General features: G+C 44.2%; 1 protein-coding gene across 1 annotated transcript in view; it reads right to left on the reverse strand.

Moving 5' to 3' along the window:
- ATF6 (activating transcription factor 6) overlaps window positions 1–20,620 on the reverse strand; it is a 208,974-nt gene that overhangs the window by 33,954 nt on the left and 154,400 nt on the right. The window contains exon 15 of the mRNA XM_059413442.1: window positions 17,798–17,882. Within this exon, the coding sequence (XP_059269425.1) occupies window positions 17,798–17,882 (85 nt within the window). The remainder of the gene's footprint in view (window positions 1–17,797; window positions 17,883–20,620) is intronic.

Genomic DNA, 20,620 nt, shown 5'->3' on the forward strand with positions numbered 1-20,620 from the left:
CAGCTCCCAGTCCAACAGCTCATGAGGACTTGAACCCTACGGCGACGGCGTGAGTTACCAGAATGAGGCGGCGGCCCCAGCTGGCAGCCGTGCTGCAGCTCCACCAGAGACCCAGGGCCAGAGGCACCCAGCCAAGCCCCCGTGGACTCCGGACCCACAGGAGCTGTGACATCATAAAGGTGGTTTTAAGCCACTAAATTCTCGGGGAGTCGGTTACACGGCTTGTGACTCCTACACGAGCTACTAATAATACATTTTAAGGGAGAAGCAGACAGTTAAATTGCTGACAGTGGCTAATTCAAAAGACACTTCAAATGCCTAAAATAATACATTTAATTACTTTGTAACAGCAAGTTGACCTTGATAATATTTTTTAAACATTGATTAATATTAGTTAGTTTGAAATGGCCAATTTGGAAGGGACAGTGAAAAAAATCAAAAGGTTATATTAATGGAAAGATCTGGTCAGAAACTAAGAAATCCAGTTTCAAAAAAGCAGAGCTCTAAGAGCAGAAGTCAACAACTACTTTCTAGTGGGCCTGAGAGAAATCTAGGGATTGTGAGTGAATGAAAAATAAAAGCTATAAAATAACATTGTTTTAAAAAACATGAAAGGGAACATAAAGGTACAAAATAAAATATGAATACTGGTTAAGAAAAATAACATGTATTGGCATTCTAACTTATTAGTGCTTTCTGATTTGGTGTAACTCAATCTCTTCAGACCTCTGTTTCTTCATACATAGAAAAGGAATAGTAAGTATCCCTACATTTCAGGGCTGTAAAGTATATTCAGCATAATGCTTGGCTCATGGTAACAAACTAAACAATGTTGGTGCCCGTGACAATTATTATTTTCTGTTACAGTCTTAAATTAGAGTCTGGTTCTACTTTCAAAGAATTTGGGGTTACTTCACTTGAGACACTTAGAAAGTTTAACAGATCAGGAAACCAAAATTTAACCAGAGTTAAGAATAAGATTGCTCAAGAAAGTTAAGAGAGACCCACAAACTGAATAAAAATATTTGCAAATCATGTATCTGATAGGTGACTAGTATCTAGATTTATAACGAACTCTTACAACCCAGTAATAGACAAAATAACCAAATTGAAAAACGGGGAAATGATCTAATGGGACAGTTCTCCAAAGAGATCTGCAAGTGGCCAATAAACACATGAAAAGATGCTCAATATTATTAGCCACTGGTAAAATGCAACTCAAAACCATAAGTGACATACCATTTCACACCTAATGGGTGCATATACTCAAAGGAAAAGGAAAAAAAAAGTATTGTCAAGAATGCTGAGAAAATGGAAACTTCGAACCCAACTGCTGGGCACGTGAAGCTCGCAGCTCCTGAGGCCAACGGTTCGGCATTTATTCCCTTGGTTCACTCTGTTCATGACATAGGCACGGTGCGTGGCCACCTCCACCACGAACTCAGCTCAGTCTAAACAGGACATTAGCTGCTCAGCGATACAGAAAGTCTGCAAAATTTTCTACTTTATAAAAATTATGAAGAACCTTGTGTTTCATAGTGAGAGAAAACTCTTTTTGAAAGAAACATGGTGACATTCCATTTATTAACATAAATACAATTTAGTCCTCAAATGTTAGCTATGCTACGGTTTAAAACCTATTTGAAGAACATATATATATATATAAATATATTAAAAAATATGTGTATATATATATATATATATATATATATTTTTTTTTTTTTTTTTTTTTAAAGAGAGGGGCTGAGGCAGAGGGAGAGAAAATCCTAAGCAGACTCCACACCCAGAACAGAGCCTGACTTGGGGCTTGATCTCATGATCCTGAAATCATGACCTGAGCCAAAATCAAGAGCTGGAAGCTCAACTGACTGCACCACTCAGGCGCCCTGAGAATAAATTACTGAAACTAGAAAACGAACAAGGCTCTTGTAAAAAGAGAAGCCAAAAATAATAATGACAAATTCAAAGAGCATTTCCCCTGTTGCAACTTGAATGCCTAAACAGTACTGTGTGGGAAAATACCATTGTTTAAAAAACAACAACAAAATAAGTGGAAGGTAGAGATTAAATTCTTTGAGTTCATGGAAATTTATCGTCATCAAAAAACAAACTCAGGGGGCGCCTGGGTGGCTCAGTGGGTTAAAGCCTCTGCCTTCAGCTCAGATCATGATCTCAGGGTCCTGGGATCGAGCCCCGCCGTCGGGCTCTCTGCTCAGCTGGGAGCTGGCTTCCTCCTCTCTCCCTGCCTGTCTCTCTGCCTACTTGCGATCTCTGTCTGTCAAATAAATAAATAAATAAAATCTTTAAAACAAACAAACTCAGGGCGCCTGGGTGACTCAGTCATTAAACATCTGCCTTTGGCTCAGGTCATGATCCCAGGGTCCTGGTATTGAGCCCCATGTCAGGCTCCCTGCTCAGCAGGAAGCCTGCTTCTCCCTCCCCCACTCTTGTGTTCCCTCTCTCGCTGTGTCTCTCTCTGTCAAATAAATAAATAAAATCTTAAAAAAAAAAACCCTCATGATTTATTGGCTTTCTAAAACATACAAACAATTTAAGTAAAAATAATCATTAGCCTGTCATGTAGAAGTTACAGAGTTTTGGAGCCCACAAGTCTCGAGACGGAAGAGCACCTGCCGCCACCATCTCAATTTCCAGAAGAGCACGCGCAAACCCAACTGCTTGCTTATAGGCCATGCATCTGGCTAAGGGCCAAGCAGGGCACAAACTCGGGGCTCTGACTCTTAAGTGTGGGCTGTTTCCCTGGGTCAAGCTGAGGCTCACCCTTCTGAGAGAAGACGGCTCCTGAATGTGCAGAGAGCAAAGGAGCCTCAAGGGGAAGAGACGTTCTTTAGCACCTTATGAACTTCTAGTATCAGCTTCCACCCAGCCTTCCATTAACGGAGAGTAGCAAACGGTTTAGGAAAGTAGGTTGGTTAAAAACAAAAAACAAAAAACAAAAACACTTCTTTTAGTAACACTGAGGCCAAATTCATGGTATTTCTCCTTTGATTGTTGGTTTTCTTCTTCTCAACTCGTAGGTTTAACATTGTCTGATTATTCAAAATGCTATTGATAGAAGGTTTTTGTCCACTAAGCATCTATCTTCCTATGTTCAGAGAATCTCCTTTCTTATGAGGTAGAGCTGACCTCCCACTATAGAAGTTTAAGTACCTGTGAGATAATAGAAAGTATATATTGGTCTCTGCCCCTGGCGCAGAGTTCCTGAAACCTTGGAATTTCCTGGGTGACAGGAGTGTCTTTTGTTCTAATGAGATGACTCTGGGTGGGCTCCTGGATGGGGCTGGGTCACCAGAAAGACCAAGACCTCATTAGAAGCTTGGAATTTTCGGCCCCACTCCCCATTCTCCGGAGAAGGCAGATGAGCTGAAGTGGGGTTGACGATCGATCACACCTACGACAACACGATGAAGCCTCCGCAAAAATCCCACCAGTATGGGGAGCTCAGAACTTCCAGGTGGTTAAATACATACCCACGCCTGGAGGATGACATCCCCCAACTCCGGCAGAGACAAAAGTTCCTGCACTTGGGACCCTCCCAGACCTCACTCTATGTATCTCCTCAGCTAGCTGTTCATCTGTGTCCCTTATCATATCCTTTAACAGACTGGTCAGTGTATTTAAGTGCCCTGAGTTCTGTAAATCAAATCTGGGGGCGGGGGAGATTGGCTACAAAGCTTCCCAGCTTTGTAGCCAATTCGGACAAAAGTTGTGGGTCACTTGGGAACCTGCTATGGGTGACGGCATCTGAAGTGGGGGGGAGCAATCCCGAGGAAGAGAGCCCTTTGATGCAGAGATCTGGTGCTGTCTCCAGGTAGACGGTGTCAGAATTGAGTTAAACGGCAGGATGCTGAGCTGCTGTCACAGAGAACTGCTTGGTATGGGGGACGACTCCCACCCAATGCATTTGGTGACCAGAAGTATTCTGAGTGATAGTAAAGGAGAAAAATACAGGAGAGGGGAAGCAGCGGTTTTTCTAGTACAGTTTCCAGACTTGCCGGTAACTAAGGTGTGGGCACTGGCAATTCGATGCACCAGGCTCCAGACTGCAAAGCAGCCACGGCTCTGAAAACCCCTCTGGAGAGGGTGGCGGTCCCGGCGGCACAAGCATCTAGTGCAGAGAGCCAGCCTCAGGGGCCGGGCCTGAAGCAGAGTGTGGAATGAGTGTCCTCCACCACGGGCTATGGCGGGTAACGCAGGGCTTTGTTTTCTGCCTGACAAACCTCCAAGTCTCACTCTCTGGCTCTCCTAGAAATTCTGCTTAACTTAACAAATTCCGCTTAAATACCCTATTATCTGGGGCACCTGGGTGGCTCAGTGGGTTAAGCCGCCGCCTTCAGCTCAGGTCATGATCTCAGGGTCCTGGGGTCGAGCCCCACATCGGGCTCTCTGCTCAGCAGGGAGCCTGCTTCCCCTCTCTCTCTCTGTCTGCCTCTCCGTCTACTTGTGATTTCTCTCTATCAAATAAATAAAATCTTTAAAAAAAAAAAATACCCTATTATCTGACACTAAAGAAAACCGATTGATAAAAGCAGCTAAAACTTAAAAAAACCAAAAAACTATTATATTGTGAGCTTACCTAGGGCAGGTGTCCACCTGTAACTTTCATATTAAATAGTATCTCAGCTCATAAAACAATACCTAACATTTAGTAGGTTCTTAATAAAGGCGGAATCGAATCGGTGCTTACAAAGGTCCTCCTTATTAAGGACCTGAATGGGGCTCTGTGGACTAAGGGGGAAGACAGAATTAACGGAGCAGCGCATCTGCTAGAATGTGCACGAACAGCACAATGAACTGAACTGAACTCAGCAGAGCGGGCGGGAGAGCCTGCATGTCCACAGCCTCGCCCTCCTGACCGAACCTGCCGCTGTCTTCGTCCGACCGCAGGCCCGCTTTCCTGGGCAGCACACAGCCACGTCTACACAACTGTGGCCAGCAAGTTCATTAGTGAGAAGGCAGACTGCTCAATGTCCCTGCTAAGTGATAGGCTTTATTTTGAAAGTAGAGCTCATTATTGGTCTGGGACAGGCCAGTTAAGGGAAATGACTAACATTTATTTACTGGGAAATGTGTGTGTGTGTGTGGGGGGGGGGGGGGGGTCTGTTTAAGTACCATGGAAAAAGCAACCAAACTTTGAAATCAATGCTTGCTGTATGTGGATGGAATGAATTTTTAAAGTGGTGCTTTAATGAGGTAAATTTATGATGTCGAGGAAGCTAGAGCTTATGGACTCCCAATTTGTTTCTTCGTATTTTAAGATAGTTAGTAAAAAAAATCTTTTTGGTTTACCATGGTAAGTCCAGGGAACTAGTGGGCGAACATGTCTATCTTATAGGAGTATCACATGTCATCTTTCTGCTGGCCAGCATCCAACTTATGTGCTTAATATTAAAATACTGAGAGATGACCAGAACGGAACGCAGTAGCTGTTCTCTGAAATGATGGCAGCATAAGCTGGTGTTTAATTCTACTGCCTCAGCTTCGTCACAAACGTGCTTCAGGGAAGGGCAGAAGGCACGTGAGGAGCTAGCGCTGGGCCGCAGAAAACAGAGCGTGAAGGAGTTCTCAGAACATTCCGTCACAAGCCCCTCTGTCTCTTCACCGCCTCAGCCATGAAACACAGATGCAATAACGTCACAGAGACTTTGTGAGGACCAAATGCCGTTATCTCTGTTAAAGAACCCCAAAATGTGCTTCATATACATGACGGGCGCTCACAAAAAGAAGAAATAAACTGAATGTGCCACTTGAACTGTTTAGGAATACAGGCAATGCGTGATTAGCGTGTGTTATGCGTGTGTTCTCTAACGGATTATAATTTAGTTCAAAGTCACACCGTAGCGTGTGTTCTCTAACGGATTATAATTTAGTTCAAAGTCACACCGTAATCAGTGACGGAGCTGGGGGGCGTCTTCTCACAAAAGACAGAAATGTCTTCTAAGACATGCCTCACCTTTCCCCACATCAAATACCAGGTCACTCTGCTTCAAATACAAAAACAGTTTATGTTTTCAAAGAATGTCCTTGGTGGTATAAAAAACATTACATTTGGGGGCGCCTGGGTGGCTCAGTCGGTTAAGTGTCTGACTCAATTTCGGCTCAGGGTCATGATCTCAGGATTGTGAGATCAAGCCCCTTAAGCCTACTTAAGATTCTCTCTCTCTCTCCCCACCTCTCCCTCTACCCCTTCCCTGCTCCTCTCTAACAACCAAACCAAACAAAAAAACATCACCTTTCACATTTAAGACAAGCCCGCTCTGCCTGGGGATGTGGAGATCGGGCCTCAGGTCACGGCCTCATCAGCCTGTGCCTCCCCCAACCTGCCTCCTTATCTACATCATGAGGCCGCCGTGTGAGACTGTCCCCAAGTTTCCTTCCAACTCTGAGACTCCCTCTGATCTATGCATGTCCTGTTTCCCAGTACGCTTAGCTCTCCGAAGGCATAAATCACACCCCAGAGCCCCTCGGAAACCGGCACATTGCTTAGCAGAGGGCCACGTGACGGTTATTTGTAAACCTGAGGCACAACTGCATCACCCCATAAAACAAACACGGAACCAGGCTATCCAAGCACAGAAAAGAGCGGTGATTGCAAACTAGCCATTACTTAACATTTATAATGGGGTCTTAGTGATCTTTTCAGTCAAGCGAATGCTCTGGGCAGTAAGAAGCTGGGAGAAAGGATTAACAGGACATTTCAGTTTCTCCGTGGAGCATTCTGTCCCTCTGTCTCCATAAACCACCACAGCGTTCCCGACTTGCAGAGGTGCTCCTCGTCCGCTGCGACAGGCAGCATGCCAAGCAGCCTCTAAGAGGCCCCCGGGGCCCCCTCCGCGCACTCGCACCCTTGGGAGTCCCTCCTACAACTTCCCAGGTGCAGTCGATGTAGCTCACAGCACACGGGGGGGTGGCGGCAGGTCACTTCCGCCATCGGCTTCCACAGCCCAGCTTCTCTCGGGCCGGGGAGTTCTCCCATTCCCGGATGGGATGCTCTGGGGGAAGCGCCAGGAACGGCCCGCAGGTGAGGAGCCGAAGCCTGTTGCCAACAGTGCGTGAGCCGGGACAGATCCTTCGGCCCCAGGCAAATCCACCAACAGGCTCCACCAACAGGCTGATGACAACCTCCCGAGAGACCTGGAGCCAGACCCACCCCGCTAAGCTGCTCCCACCTCCCGGAGCCCCAGAACCTGTGCAGTAATCCGTGTTCAAACTGCTATCTCTAGACTAGGTGATTATAACTTTCCAACTGTCGTCTCTGTAAAAAGTCTCAGCCCTCTAATCCATCCTTGCCGTCAGGGAAACGTCTGAAACACGAATCCACCTGTGCCTCTCCTCTGCCCAGAATCTTGTAGTAGCTCCCGATTACCCGCAGGGTAAAATCAAAACACATTATGTCCCGAGGGCTTCCGGATGGCCTCTCTGGCTTCCTCTGCACCTCCTGGCCCTTTTACTCCCCCTGGCAGGCTGGCTGGCTTTCTTGTTTGCATATCCCTATTGTACTGTTCCCTCTGCCCAGAATGGTCACCCGCGTGGCCAATCATATGAATCCTTCAGGATTCAGTTCAAAGCTCACTCTGTGTGTGTGGATTTAACGGATTACTTTTTTCTCTTGGATACAAATGGCCGTGCCCAGCTTACACAGAGGCCATACACGTTTAGTTCAATCCCACCCATTTGGTTGAGCACCTACTGTGTTCCTTGAAGGCACTTGTTCTTTTAGAAGGCACTAGGAATAACAAAAGATATTAAACAAACAGGGTCCCTAACCTTAAAGAGCCTACAGTTTAGTGGGCGACTCAGACAATAAGCTGCTGATTATAAATAATATGAATGTTACAAAAATAAGGGAGTTCAGAGTATTCTGCACAGTGGAGGTAGGAGAGGGGCACCTCACTTACTCCATGGGCTTAGGAAAACTTTCCCTGAACGTTTGAGTAAGGGATTTATGAAAAACCTTATTAAGAAGATGTTAAATCAGGAATTTTTTTAAAAAGCCCCCAAAATCAAAATCAGGAAGTAAAATGGAAGAGACAGGATTTGGTAATAATATACGTGAAAAGAACCATGGACTAGAACTGACAAGAGGCACAATATAGGTTGTACCTGGCAAAAACACTCTGGTGTCATCACTCAGAAGGCACTGCCGAGCATCTGGAGCTAGTCCTCCATACCCCGTACCACGGCCCCCCGTAAGAGGTGGAAAAACCAGAACCCATCCAGAAGAGAGTGACCAGAATTGAGGCTACAAGAAGAGCTTCTGAAAACTGGAAGGCCTTGATGTATGAAGACTCAGAAGATATATACAGAGCACAAGTAGCCAGAGGGCTGCCATGTGGAAAAAAGATTATATTTATACGTAACACTGTGATTTATAGGTAGAATGAGGGAGAGAGAGAAAAGGAACAGTTTACAAATTGCCCGAGCTATTTAAGGCAGGCAGTCTTCGTCCTCGGAGGGGACGGTAGCTGAAGTGGCTGGCCGGGGCGCCTGCGTGGCTCAGTCAGTTAAACATCTGCTTTGGCTCAGGTCATGATCTCCAGGTCCTGGGATCCAGCACCACGTCCGACTTCTTGCTCAATACGGAGTCTGCTTCTCCCTCTCTCTCCCTTTGCCCCTCCCCGCTACTCATTATTTCTCTCAAATAAGTACATAAAATCTTAAAAATAAGTAAATCTAGAGGCTGGCCACGGAGTGAAGAGTGGCAGAAGGAAAGCCTGACCCTGGGAGGGAGTTAGCGTGGGTGACTGTACCAAAGCCTTTTGCCCCTGGTACGCTATGGCTTGACAACATGAAGATCAGTGAGTCCTTCTGTGCCCTAATCTATACTGTGGTGATACCAAGTGGATCACATTTCCCACAAGTTCTGTCCTGTGGAGTAAGCAGAATGAAAACAAAGACATGGGCTTCTGATATCCTCACCGAGGCTAACGGTATGCTCTTCCTCACAACCCCGCTCCTGGCGACAAACTATTTTATAGTTCACATTTGTCTCATTATTTAATCTAAAACTTATGTTTAAGGCATGCAGTTGTTTCTGTAAAATCTGTAATAAATATGGAAGAAACTATCTCTATGGATATTTGGTTAAGTTCAAAGGCATCTCTTGACTGATGTACTCAAGATTCCCAAAGCAAAATCTCTAACAATATGTACCATATTTTCAACGGCAACATTCTAGGTTCAGAAAAATATAGATTTCTGAGGACTCTCTCACCTTTCCTACTGCGAGCCCAAGAAGAGAAGCAGTCTCCAATGTGAACCGAGTTACAGCGTCCTTGACACGGACATCCCTGAGATGACACCAACCTATCACCCGTTCTCAACTGTGTCTCAGCTGACAAAGAAATGATCGGAAGAACTGCAGAGCACTCTACGGAAAGTGAGGGTCCCTACTGTTTCCAGCTGGTGTCATGGCAGAAGAGAAAACAGACGCCTTGAGCCTGCGCTTGTTAAACAGTTCCTCAGAAAAACAGAAACTCAGGACTATGTGAAATGGTTCAATCTTCTGACTCACTACAAGGTTCTTGATTTTCCAGTACAAAGATAAATCCATTCTGGTGAGCTTACTATGTGTAGAGAGAGCTTTCAGATTTTGAAGTTAGTAGGAACCTCAAACCAACTTTGTTGGCTTAAATAGATGCTGATCCCTAGTTTTTATTAGTCGAAAGCAAACCATCTGTTTGAGTAGAAACAGATTTTTGCCACAAGGGAGAGGGAGCGAAAGTGACTTCACAGCGAGCTGGCAGGACTCGGAGGTGCGTTAGGTGCGGCGGGTCCGGGAGTCGGCTCCTTGGGGCACAGAAGTACTCGGCGCCTGGAAGGTGCAGGGCAACCTGATCCCCAGGTAAACCTCTGGAGGCTCACAAGAGTTCCCAGATTGAAAGGTTTATTGGTAAATCAAATACTGAATAAGACAAATGTCTCATAAAAAAACGGACCCGTGCAACTGCCAATGAACCTCAAAGCACTGTCACTCCTGACAAAGTGTAAGTCTGCAGGTGCAGAAGGGCAGATCCAGCATTAATCTCGTCTTTTCCATTTCAAAATCCCATTTTCAGACTTTTGTAGAAGAGGGTTCGGAAGAGGCCACGCCACGTGGGGATAACCGAACAATCTGGGAGGAGTTAAGGGCGGTCGCCCTGCGACTTCACCCAGAGGAAACAGGGGGGAAAGGCGGGCCATCAGCTTCCCTCCCTCCTTCCGCTGCCTGGGGCAACAGATTCTCCCTGTGAAATTTCTCTGGACAGTTTCCTTCCTCTCCACTCCAGGCCCTTCACAACCTCACCCCCAAATCGGGGCACTGCACCCCAGCTCATCTCCTCTCCTAACGTCCTCACACGCGCAGACAGCCAGGGTGAGTCTCTCGAAGGAGCTCTCCTTCTCATTCTTACGCCAGAGAGCCTCAAGTCACGTCCTTAACTCGTTACTGACCTACATCACAGAGCTGCGTCCCTGCAGTAAACGATTTCTCCTCTTTGACCCGAGTCCTCTCTGCACTGTCTCCTCCCAGACACTTTGTTCAGTCCCAACACAGCACATGCCGGAATGCCGCAGCAAGCAGCTGCTGCCGATCTGTCCACCCAACACCCATTACTTCCACAGTAAGGGAAGGCTGTATTTCTTTCAGATCACAGCGAGCCTAGTTAAAGCACTGTATTTCTGAGCCTCCCTTGAAGCTCGGCCTATGGATGTGACACAAGTTTGTATGTCCCATGAGACAGCAGCAAAAGTCTGCTGGAAATTTCTGGATGATGTTTGCTTTCCTGAGAGATGCCATGCTTTCCTTTTTTCCATCTGAAATACAGATACGAGGGCTTGAGCCGCAGCAGCCACTTTGAGAACATCTGAGAAAGGCCAAGAGAATCACAGCAACCTTAGTCCTACCTAACATCTCACGTTGTTGAACGAACACCAGCACTTACACTGGTTCATTGCTGTGGACTTGACAATATATAAGAAAAAATGAATCCAATTTATTTAACAATGTTAAGGTTTTCTGTTACTTGTAGCCAAATGCAATCCTTACATTAAGAAATATCCTTCTTCTTATTGTCCTCTAAGTTTCCTTTACAGTCCAGTTCAAGTTTTACCTCGCAAGGTACCAAGATTCTAGAATCTCTCATATTCTTCAAATTTCTGATCTGATGCCAGAGAGGCATTACAATTTATAATTACTAGAACTTAACTGATTTCTCTTAAAAAATTAATCAGCATGTTGTTTCCGGTTTAGAACTGATCTAAAGCATCACTGTTGGTCTCAGCCTGGCTGGTGATTTAGCATCACCAGAGAAGGTAAGCTAAAAAAGGGATCTGAGGAACTGAGCCAAAATTTTACAATTTTACACATTGTAAAGATAATCTGAGTCCTATTCTGCCTCCTGTGGTGACTGTCTTCTCAAGAGGAAACTGCCAGTTCAACCCCGATCAACAGGAAGACTCAGGTCTAGAAGAAAGTACTGTTTATCATGGCAAGTATGGTCAGTGGTAACACTCCTCGTTATACCTGCCAGCTACACAGAATTCCTAAATCTCTGGATATACACTGAAGGAAAAAAATCCTTTTTGTGAATAGTGTTATTTTTCTCCTTTTGTCAGCAGAAATTCTCAGTGTGGAAATTGTACTACTGGTTTCAGTAGTGAGTCAAAAGTCAAATATTTGATTATATGTTTTTAAAATATTAAAAACATGGTTGGAAGAGAAGACTCCACTCACTCAGCTGTCTGAACACAATTACAGAACAACTGAAACGGAAAAACTGCAATGAAAACGCAAGGTTGTAAATGTATTTTAAGAAAGCAGATAACCTGCAGGACTTCAAGAAGAACAGAAGAGGAAAAGCACAACTTTTAGGCACGATTCTCTGACAGACAAGCAGCCTACTTAGACAGAACATGTCTAAAATAGGACTGTTTCCAAATACATTTTCTTTGGGATCACAGTTTACGAAACTGCGGTTCATCAAAAGCAGTTGTATCAACATTCTCTTATTATTAAAACCAACACATTTGTTGAGTCGGTTTGCTTCCTGCCCTTCTATTACATCCTCAACTAAAAAGATGTTTCATTGCTAATAAGTTCTTCTAGATTTTCTTCATAGAAAATTACTTGGAGATTAAATATAAATACAGTTTAGCCTTGTAGGTATTTTTTCACCTACTTGAACCCTTACCAAGGACAGGGTAGAATTAGAATAGTTTTCTATTTACTGCTCAGGTACCTACATGAACTTAGGTACAGGATATGCAGAGGGAAGGGGAACAGTAAAACCAATTCAATTAAAGCGTTGGTCAAATTACGCATCTACTAATAGGCTGTGTTCACTCCCTGTGAAAGAGGTCTACAAAGTAGCTACCATTAAAAATAAGACCACTTCTAGGTTCCACTTTGTTGAATTATTTATGAAGAAAGAAAGGAAATGAGCAATTTTACCACAACATAAGTGGAAATAATTTAAAAGCAGGAAATGTTGACTTACAGTACAAGGAAAACTTCCAGAATCCTTTTTAAAAAAATACCAATAGCCTTTAATTTATCATCCACTGCTCTGCCAACCATCTGCAATCATTTTTTGAAAGCTTTTTTTTAAAGCATACCTAGCATTTTATTTTACTTTAATAATCTTCAGCGTGAAAACTTCCTCAAAGACAGAGAGACTTACAGCTTCCCCAACCTGTTTTCAACTGTCATGTGAGACATTCAACTACCAAAGAGAATGCAAAACGAAATAAATTACAAAGGCCAAAATGGCACAGGAAACACAGAATTATGTAACTAGTGTTTTCTAAATGGCATTAATTTCACACCCATATCCTACTCTCGTTAGCTATTTCTTGTACAGACTTTTTTCCACAGCTCAAAACCACAAAGTAGAGTCATTATACATTATAGTTTAATTGATCTGGGAATCTAATGTACTTTGCCCAAATTGGAAAATCAAATTCCTCTTCCCCAATATCCCTATCCAGGGTCCTACAGAAACCTGCTCAATAAAATTTGACTGTGTATCTTCCACCACCCTCCCCAACATCCTACAGGCACCACTGAAGTCAGAGAGAGGGATCAGACAGACCCACAACTCATGTTCCTTTCCGAGTTACATGTAACTTTTGAACTCAGGAATGGCAGAAAATGTATTTTATTCAAGCTCCTCAAATTCTTACGTTGCTCAGGATGAAAAACCTGTAGTGTCCTCACAACATCTCTGCTCTTGCAAGAAACAGGTGCCCAAATGTTTCTGTGTGCACATAACTCTCACGCATCAGGCTCTAAGTGATGCCATACTGGCGTCAAATGTGTATACCCAATACGCCCAAGAAATCCATCTCTGGATTGTGGAGAGCTCGATACTTCAATTTTGTGCACATGTTCTCCTTTGTAGAACAATTGTTTAAAAGGAGGTTAATCGTTTCAATTCACTCTTGATGATAAATTCCAAATCTTAACCAATGCGGCACAAAGGTAACTAGCAAACACTTTAATTAATTTGTATTTGGAAAGATTAGACTATACTTGTCAACTGTTTTTAATCCTAAGAGGAAAACTAGATGGGCCACGGGATCAGGGAAGCCTACAAAATGCAGCGCTTCAGCACAAGGGTATGTCAACACACACTTCAGGGGAATGACTGCAGCGCGTAGGAGGAGACTTTCTGAAGTAAAAACATTTCACCAAGACTAAGTGGTAGTTTCACAACTGTTTACATTTGTTAGAAACTCATTAAACAGTATACATGAAATTGTTGATTTACTATATGCTATATTACACCTCAATGACTCTGGTTTCTATAAAGCGTGTATGTCATGAAAGACAACTTTTAGATGGCAAGGGTTCTAGACAGAAGGATACGAAAGAGGTCTGCCAAGTGGGGGCACCATATGGTCTGCACCTCGATTCTGTGTCTCTCCCCACAGAAAGCTGTAACAAGCATTTTGGGGGCAAAGTGGAAACGTGAATATGGACTGTCGGTTAAACTGTACAGCATCAGTGCTAAAGTTCTTGTCTTTTGAAAGTGTGGTCATCGTCTTGTGCTTCTGTAGGAGAATTCCCTTTCGCCGCAGACATGCGTTCAGGTATTTGCGGGGGAAATACAGGAATGCCTGCCATCTAGTCTCCCGTGGTCCGGAAGCACGCGCACTGAGCACGGGGAGACCCGGCCACCAGCCGAAGGGAGCAGCGAGCGCAGGGACGCCTTGCAAGAGCGCTTCCCCGAAGGCCCGCGGAGAAGCAGGACGCGGGGGGACGTGTCCCCACGCAGAGGGAGTATGCGGCCGTGCAGGATGCAGATGGGACCGAACCAGCAGAGAAGCTGATGGCGCAGCACAGAAAGGCTATCAGCGAGGAGCCGAGTCTCCCAACCTGTGAGAGGGGCATGGACACAGGGTCCAAAAGGAAGGAATTGCCTAGGACGACACGGACGATGACAGCGAAAGGGCGCAAGAGTGCCCACGCCGTCAATGGCTGGGCACTGTTTAAAGCACGTTTACTTGGGACACCTGGGTGGCTCAGTTGGTTGGACGACTGCCTTCGGCTCACGTCCTGATCCCGGAGTCCCGGGACGCTAGGGAGGGAGGGCAGGGAAGTGTGTCTCCGCCAGAAGACAAGTGCAGCTCCTCGCGGCGACCGCCAGGACCGACTGCTCCTGCGGAATGAGCAGTCATTAATGGGCAGCGCATCCGCTGGTCCCGACTAGATGGTATTTTCTGGTAATTTTCAGCTCTTGAGAATCCACGAACAGGCATACAGAGGAGAGCTGGGTTTAACTGTGAGGCAGGGGGTGATTTTTACAGACAAGTGAGACCTAAGAGAAGAAGAAGCCAGGACGTAAGGAAGGGGGCTTGCCAGAGAGCGGAGCGCGTATGCGGGCGGACGCGGGCGCGACGAGGACGAAGGCCGGAGCGCTCGGACGGGATCCGCACGGGAAGAGCGGTGGCTCGCGGCCGGCAGCGGGGCTGGGACGGCGGCTGCGAGCGCGGGTTTACAGTAAGCGGTAAGCAGGGCGGGAGGCCTGCAGCAGCGCCATTCCTGACGACGGCGACGTCCGAGTACGACCGTGCCCTTGTGGGTGGGAGGCTCACGGGTACAGGATGAAAAAGACAATGGGATCCAAAACGGCCAGGGTGCGGGGTGAGCGCTCCACGTGGAAGCTGCACGTGGAAAAGCCGTGGCGGAGAGTCATCAGTCACGGTGGGAGAGAAGACGGTGACAGACCGGGGTGAGGGGTAGAAAGCCTGACGTTATACCCTCGAAGATGAAAGAAGGGGAGGCCATCCGGAAGTGGCAGCGGGGAGCAAGGATATCCCCGCCCCCTGCAGGCTCACAGGCACACAAGGTGCGGAGGCAAAGTCAGATGCTAACCGGCGGAGCGAGGGGGTGGAGGCGCCGTTCGGGAAGAGACCGAGGGCACAGCGCGACACTTGGCACGTGGCAGATACTCAACCAATACTTTTTAAATTCGAATCTTAACTTTTCAAATAGTTTACTATACCCTAAAAAGGAAACAACGAAATTTATTTATAAAGAAATCAAAACCAGATTATAAAGGAAATGATCTTCTAATGACTGTATTTTTCAAATCCATGAAAGGCTCATTTTCAAAAATTAGCCGCCTGGCCAAGATCAACAGAGTCGAACAGCATCGTATTGTTTTTGGCTTGGTAAGTATGGAAAACTCACTGTCATAAAATAAAAGCAGGCATTCTCTTGCATAAGAATTCAATATCAGAACAAAATTAAGTGAACTCTGTCTTGTTGAAGCTTAGGTAATAGCCCTTCTGAGCATAAGCTGACCGGAACTGAAATCTATTATGGTTCAAGCAGAGAAACCCAGGCACCTCTGAAGTAAAAATAAGTTGTATTTCCTAAACGTATTCTTTAAGTGTAATACATACACTGTGGAATATATTATCCTTCCCGAAGTACTACAGGACTGCTCCCTGAAAGCTTTGGAACCCGCCTTTACTGAAGCAAGAGAAGTTCCTCTTATTGTTACAGTTTTAATTTCTAAAATTTGTTCTTGATATCCTTGGAAGACTAATGTCATCATTTATGCTTTAGCAAGACAAATGTTTATGTACCGATGGCATAATGCCACTGTGGCTTAGTCAGCTGAGCGTCTGACTCTGTTTCGGCTCAGGTCATGATCTCAGGGTCGTGAGACTGAGCCCCACACAGGGCTCTGCACTCAGTAAGGGGAGCTGCTTGAGATTCTCTCTCTCTCTCTCTCTCCCTCTGCCCCCGCCCCTGCACACGTGCACGCATGCACACACAGGCTCTAAAATAAATAGATCTTTAAAAAAGAAATCAAGCTGCCTCCTAAGCATTTGTTTTTTTCTTTTTAAGAGAGGTTGGGTGGGGAGGGGCAGAGGGAAGAGAGAGAGGAGCTTAAGCAGGCTCCACACTAGGGGGGGCTCAATCTCACAGCCTGAGATCATGACCTCCTCAACATTCCTTTGTTTTCTTAAGATTTTATTTATTTATTTAATATTAGAGAGACAACCTGAACCAGAGAGGGACAAAGGGAGAGACTCTCAAGCAGACTCTGCGCTGCACATGGAGCCCAATGTGGGGCTCGACCCCACGATCTCAGGAGATCATACCCTGAGCCAAACCCGAGCGCCAGCCCTCAACCGACTGAGCCACCTGGGTGCCCGTCGGAGCTCCAAGCATTTCTAGTAAGCGGTGTACACACAGCTCCAAGAAACTCTACAGTCCTCTGTGGTCTTAAAATGCAAAACGAATATTGGATACTTTTTCTCTAAGACTAAATTTTATGTATCTAGAATCCCTGTTTTTTTGTTTTTGTTTTTTAATAATTATATTTGGTTGTTTAACTATGATCATCCGTCAGAATGTGGACTGGTTCAGCTGTGGGTTAGTTCAAAAGGCTTTTCACTTTTTGGCTTATTCATAAACTATGAGGTTCTAACTACTAGATAAAAAAAATATACTGGTAGTTCCCTTAAACCAGATAAAAGAATTTGAGAAGGACAGCCAACCCTCCTTGTTTCATCAGAGCCTAACATGATGTGTCCCAGAAAGCACTCATCAACAATACACACTGTGTTCATTCACAGCGCACGGCGGGCTCCACGAGTAAGCTACTTCTCTTCCCCATGAAGAGCCAGCTGGAAGTAATCTCGCCTTTCCTAAATGTCTTTAGTACTTTGTATATTCTTTATGAGACCTACTCTTTGGAGCACCGTGGTTTCTGGGCTGATTTTTCTTTCTAGATTATAAGCAAGATGGGTTAATTAAAATCCTTAGATGATCTCAAGGTATTATAGCATTATTTGTAATTTATGTAATACCCAGCACTAGCAAGAGAACAAAATGGAATGGTAACACGATCGATACCAAATACATCGGGATTGTGGACTAAAGAGGCTTGTGATGTTTGCTCTGGGAATTACGTCACCATTTACAGAATTCAGGAAACTGCTCTGAATTCCCAAAACGCAACTTACAAATTTACTCTGAGAACCCAGCAGGGAATTCCTACACTGTATGTATAACCTGAGAGGCCACAGTAAGTCTGTAGAGCAGTTAAGATGCTAACTTTTCCAATTCTGTAAACAAGAGAATGAATTAAAAATACAGTAATAGAGAGTATAGGGATTTTAAAATAATCTTTTGTGGAAAAAGTGGAAAATGTTTCAAAATTAACGCATGGATATATATCTGACCAATCAAATATTTTAAATGTTTCTTGGCTCATCCAGAGAATACTGCTTAAAGAAAGCAAACTTAGGTTGTTCATAAACCCAAATTTCAACTTACCGTTTATGTTTATTGCTGGTAACACTATTGACATTTTTGGTCTTGTGGTCTTGTTGTGGGTGGTAGCCGGTAACAGCAGGTGATCCTAGGAATAACAAAGAACAACCTGTGAGAACCACTGGCTTAGTCTTATAATAGGCCCAAATCAGAGTTTCTGAGATGCCAACATTTCACTGGGATCACAACCAAAAATGACATTTTTTATTTTAACATGGCTTAGAGGCAATTAACTACAAATCATCTTATGATTTACCGAGTGTTGATCATTCCCAGGTGCCACGTAGTATCCTTAGAGAACTCCTCAGTTCTGGGAACATACACGCTGTGTAAACACTTTAAAGGCTACTGGTAAGGAGTCTGAACAGGAGTGTCACTCTAGATCTAGCCACTGACTGCTGTATGATCTGGCTCTGTCTCCAATCCTATAAAATGAGGGGGCTAGGCAAGATAATATCACAAGATACTGAAATTATCTACCCAATACAGCCATTTTCACTTTTTTTTCCTTAAAGAGGAGGAACATTTCTGCCGCCCCCCCATTGGGGATCCCAAATTACTGGTATCTAAAACAGAGATTCTGTCTAGAGCTTGCAGTCAAGGCCAGAGCCTGAAACTTTGCCTGCTGAGCTTCCCTTCTCCCTCTGAAGCCACCACACAGCATTAGATCTCTTTCGGTAAGCAGAAGTACGTACTGAACAAGATATACAGTTCTTACCCTTAAAAACACAATTCAATGGAAGAATTAAAAAAATTATAAATGCATGTCTAGCAGAGCTATAAAGTTATAAAGGACAGTTATAAAGTATGCCAACGTTTGATAATCTATAAATGACCCCTGGCATCTGAGGTTTCTGGTTTCAACCACACAAATCCTAAAAGGAAGATAAGCCAAGAGGAGGCTGGGAGTATGTGTTTTTTGGGAAAAGGTATGTACAACTGTAGGCATTCCGAAACAGATTATAAGTGACTTATGATTTAGATATGAACTATTGCTTAAACATCAATAATTCCTTTTTCCTAGCAAAAGCGGGAATTGTCACAGCAAAAACAAAAACAAAAAAAAAAAAAGAAAGAAAACAACATACATTAGTGTTTCTACTGAAGGGCACATGGTCAGACAGACAGACAGACGGACAGAACTGAACCTGACCAGAATCCCTCCTACTTCCTTCTCTTCTCCTCTGCCCGCTTCGGTTCAACACTCACTCAGCAAACTTGCTACAGAGAAGGACTCATTACAAGTAGGATTTAACGCAGTTGAAGGTAATAAAAATTCAAGGCAACTTAGCTCAAAGGTCAGTGGGATTATGAAATGCAATTATCAGCAAAGTGAAGGAAAAGTCTTGGATGCAACAAACAAACTGAAATGAACATATATGAACAGAACTGTATAGACAACATTTCCGGCAACTGCTTGTCCTTTGTTTAACTCAAGGCAGCATTTCTGTGAGAACAGATTTTTTTTTTCTCGAGTGGAGAAAGATGAGTGAAGCTGTCCTGCTAGAATTCCGGCACTGGAGCACGGGAGACTTTTTTTTAAAGTGCATTGTTAGACACAAAGATCACACATTTCTCAGTAAGATAACATAATATAGCCAAGAAGAAACAAAATTTGCTGATCTTCATGCCATAAAATTATAAATAGCTTAATTCCTATAATTAAAATAAATGCTTCAGGGTCCCCAAAATTGAATGAGAAAACAAACCAACAAACTTGCAAGCCCCAAATTAAAGCTACTGTAAAAATAAACACACTTGGATTCTATTGGTCATGGGTTAAGGTCAGGCTCAGACTTAAATCTGAGTTTCCTGCTAAGATCTAGATGCCATACTAAACATTGTTTTTAAACATGATTTTCTGAACATAATGTCTCCTTCTTTCTTCATTAAATTTCAAATGAAGTAGTTACTTTTGCAGGAGAAAGCCAAAAAACACATTATTATTTATGAAAAAGAAGAATCACATCTTGACTGCATAAAAATTATTACCGTTAACCAGCCTTACCTCTACTTATTAAAGTTCGCAAATTGCGGAGGGTGGGGGACAGGGAGGACACCTAGAATTTACCCCTGCGGGGCTCAGTCAGTTCAGTGGCTGCCTTCGGTTCAGGTCACGATCCCAGCGTCCTGGCACGGAGGCCCTCACCAGGCTCCCTGCTCGGCGTGGCGTGGAGTCTGCTGCTCCTTCGACTCCTCCCCCGTGCTTGTGTTCACTCTCTCTCTTTCTCTCTTTCTCTCTCTCCCTTTCTCTCTCTCAAATAAACAAAAATCTTTAAAGTGCTTGTTTACCACAGAACTGCAGGGAATCAAAGCCAGTATACTACAAATTCTAACAGTACTTAACTTATATTTAAAAATAATTAATAGGGCGCCTATGTTGCCCAGTTGGTTAAGCGACTGCCTTTGGCTCAGGTCATGATCCCGGAGTCCGGGGATCAAGGCCCACATTGAGCTCCCGGCTCCGTGGGGAGTCTGCTTCTCCCTCTGACCGTCTCCCCTTTCATGCTCTCTCCCTCACTCACTCTCTCTCTCTCAAATAAATAAATAAATAAATAAATAAATAAATAAAATCTTAAAAAAAATAATTTATACACAGAAACATCTGGGAGAGTGTAGATAATTCATTTAACATTTACTTTCACTTCCTCAAATTAAATGTTCCTTGCTGTAACAGTGAACTCTGAATCACTTTTTTCTCCCCAACTATGTTCATCTCACTCCTTTTTACATATCATTAATCCTATTAGTGATGTTTTCAGAGGTTTTATTTTGGCACTGTCACTGTAATCTATGTCACTAGTTTTAGGATCTCTCCAAATGCAT

This window comes from Mustela nigripes, chromosome 10 (assembly GCF_022355385.1).
Source record: "Mustela nigripes isolate SB6536 chromosome 10, MUSNIG.SB6536, whole genome shotgun sequence".
NCBI lineage: Eukaryota > Metazoa > Chordata > Mammalia > Carnivora > Mustelidae > Mustela > Mustela nigripes.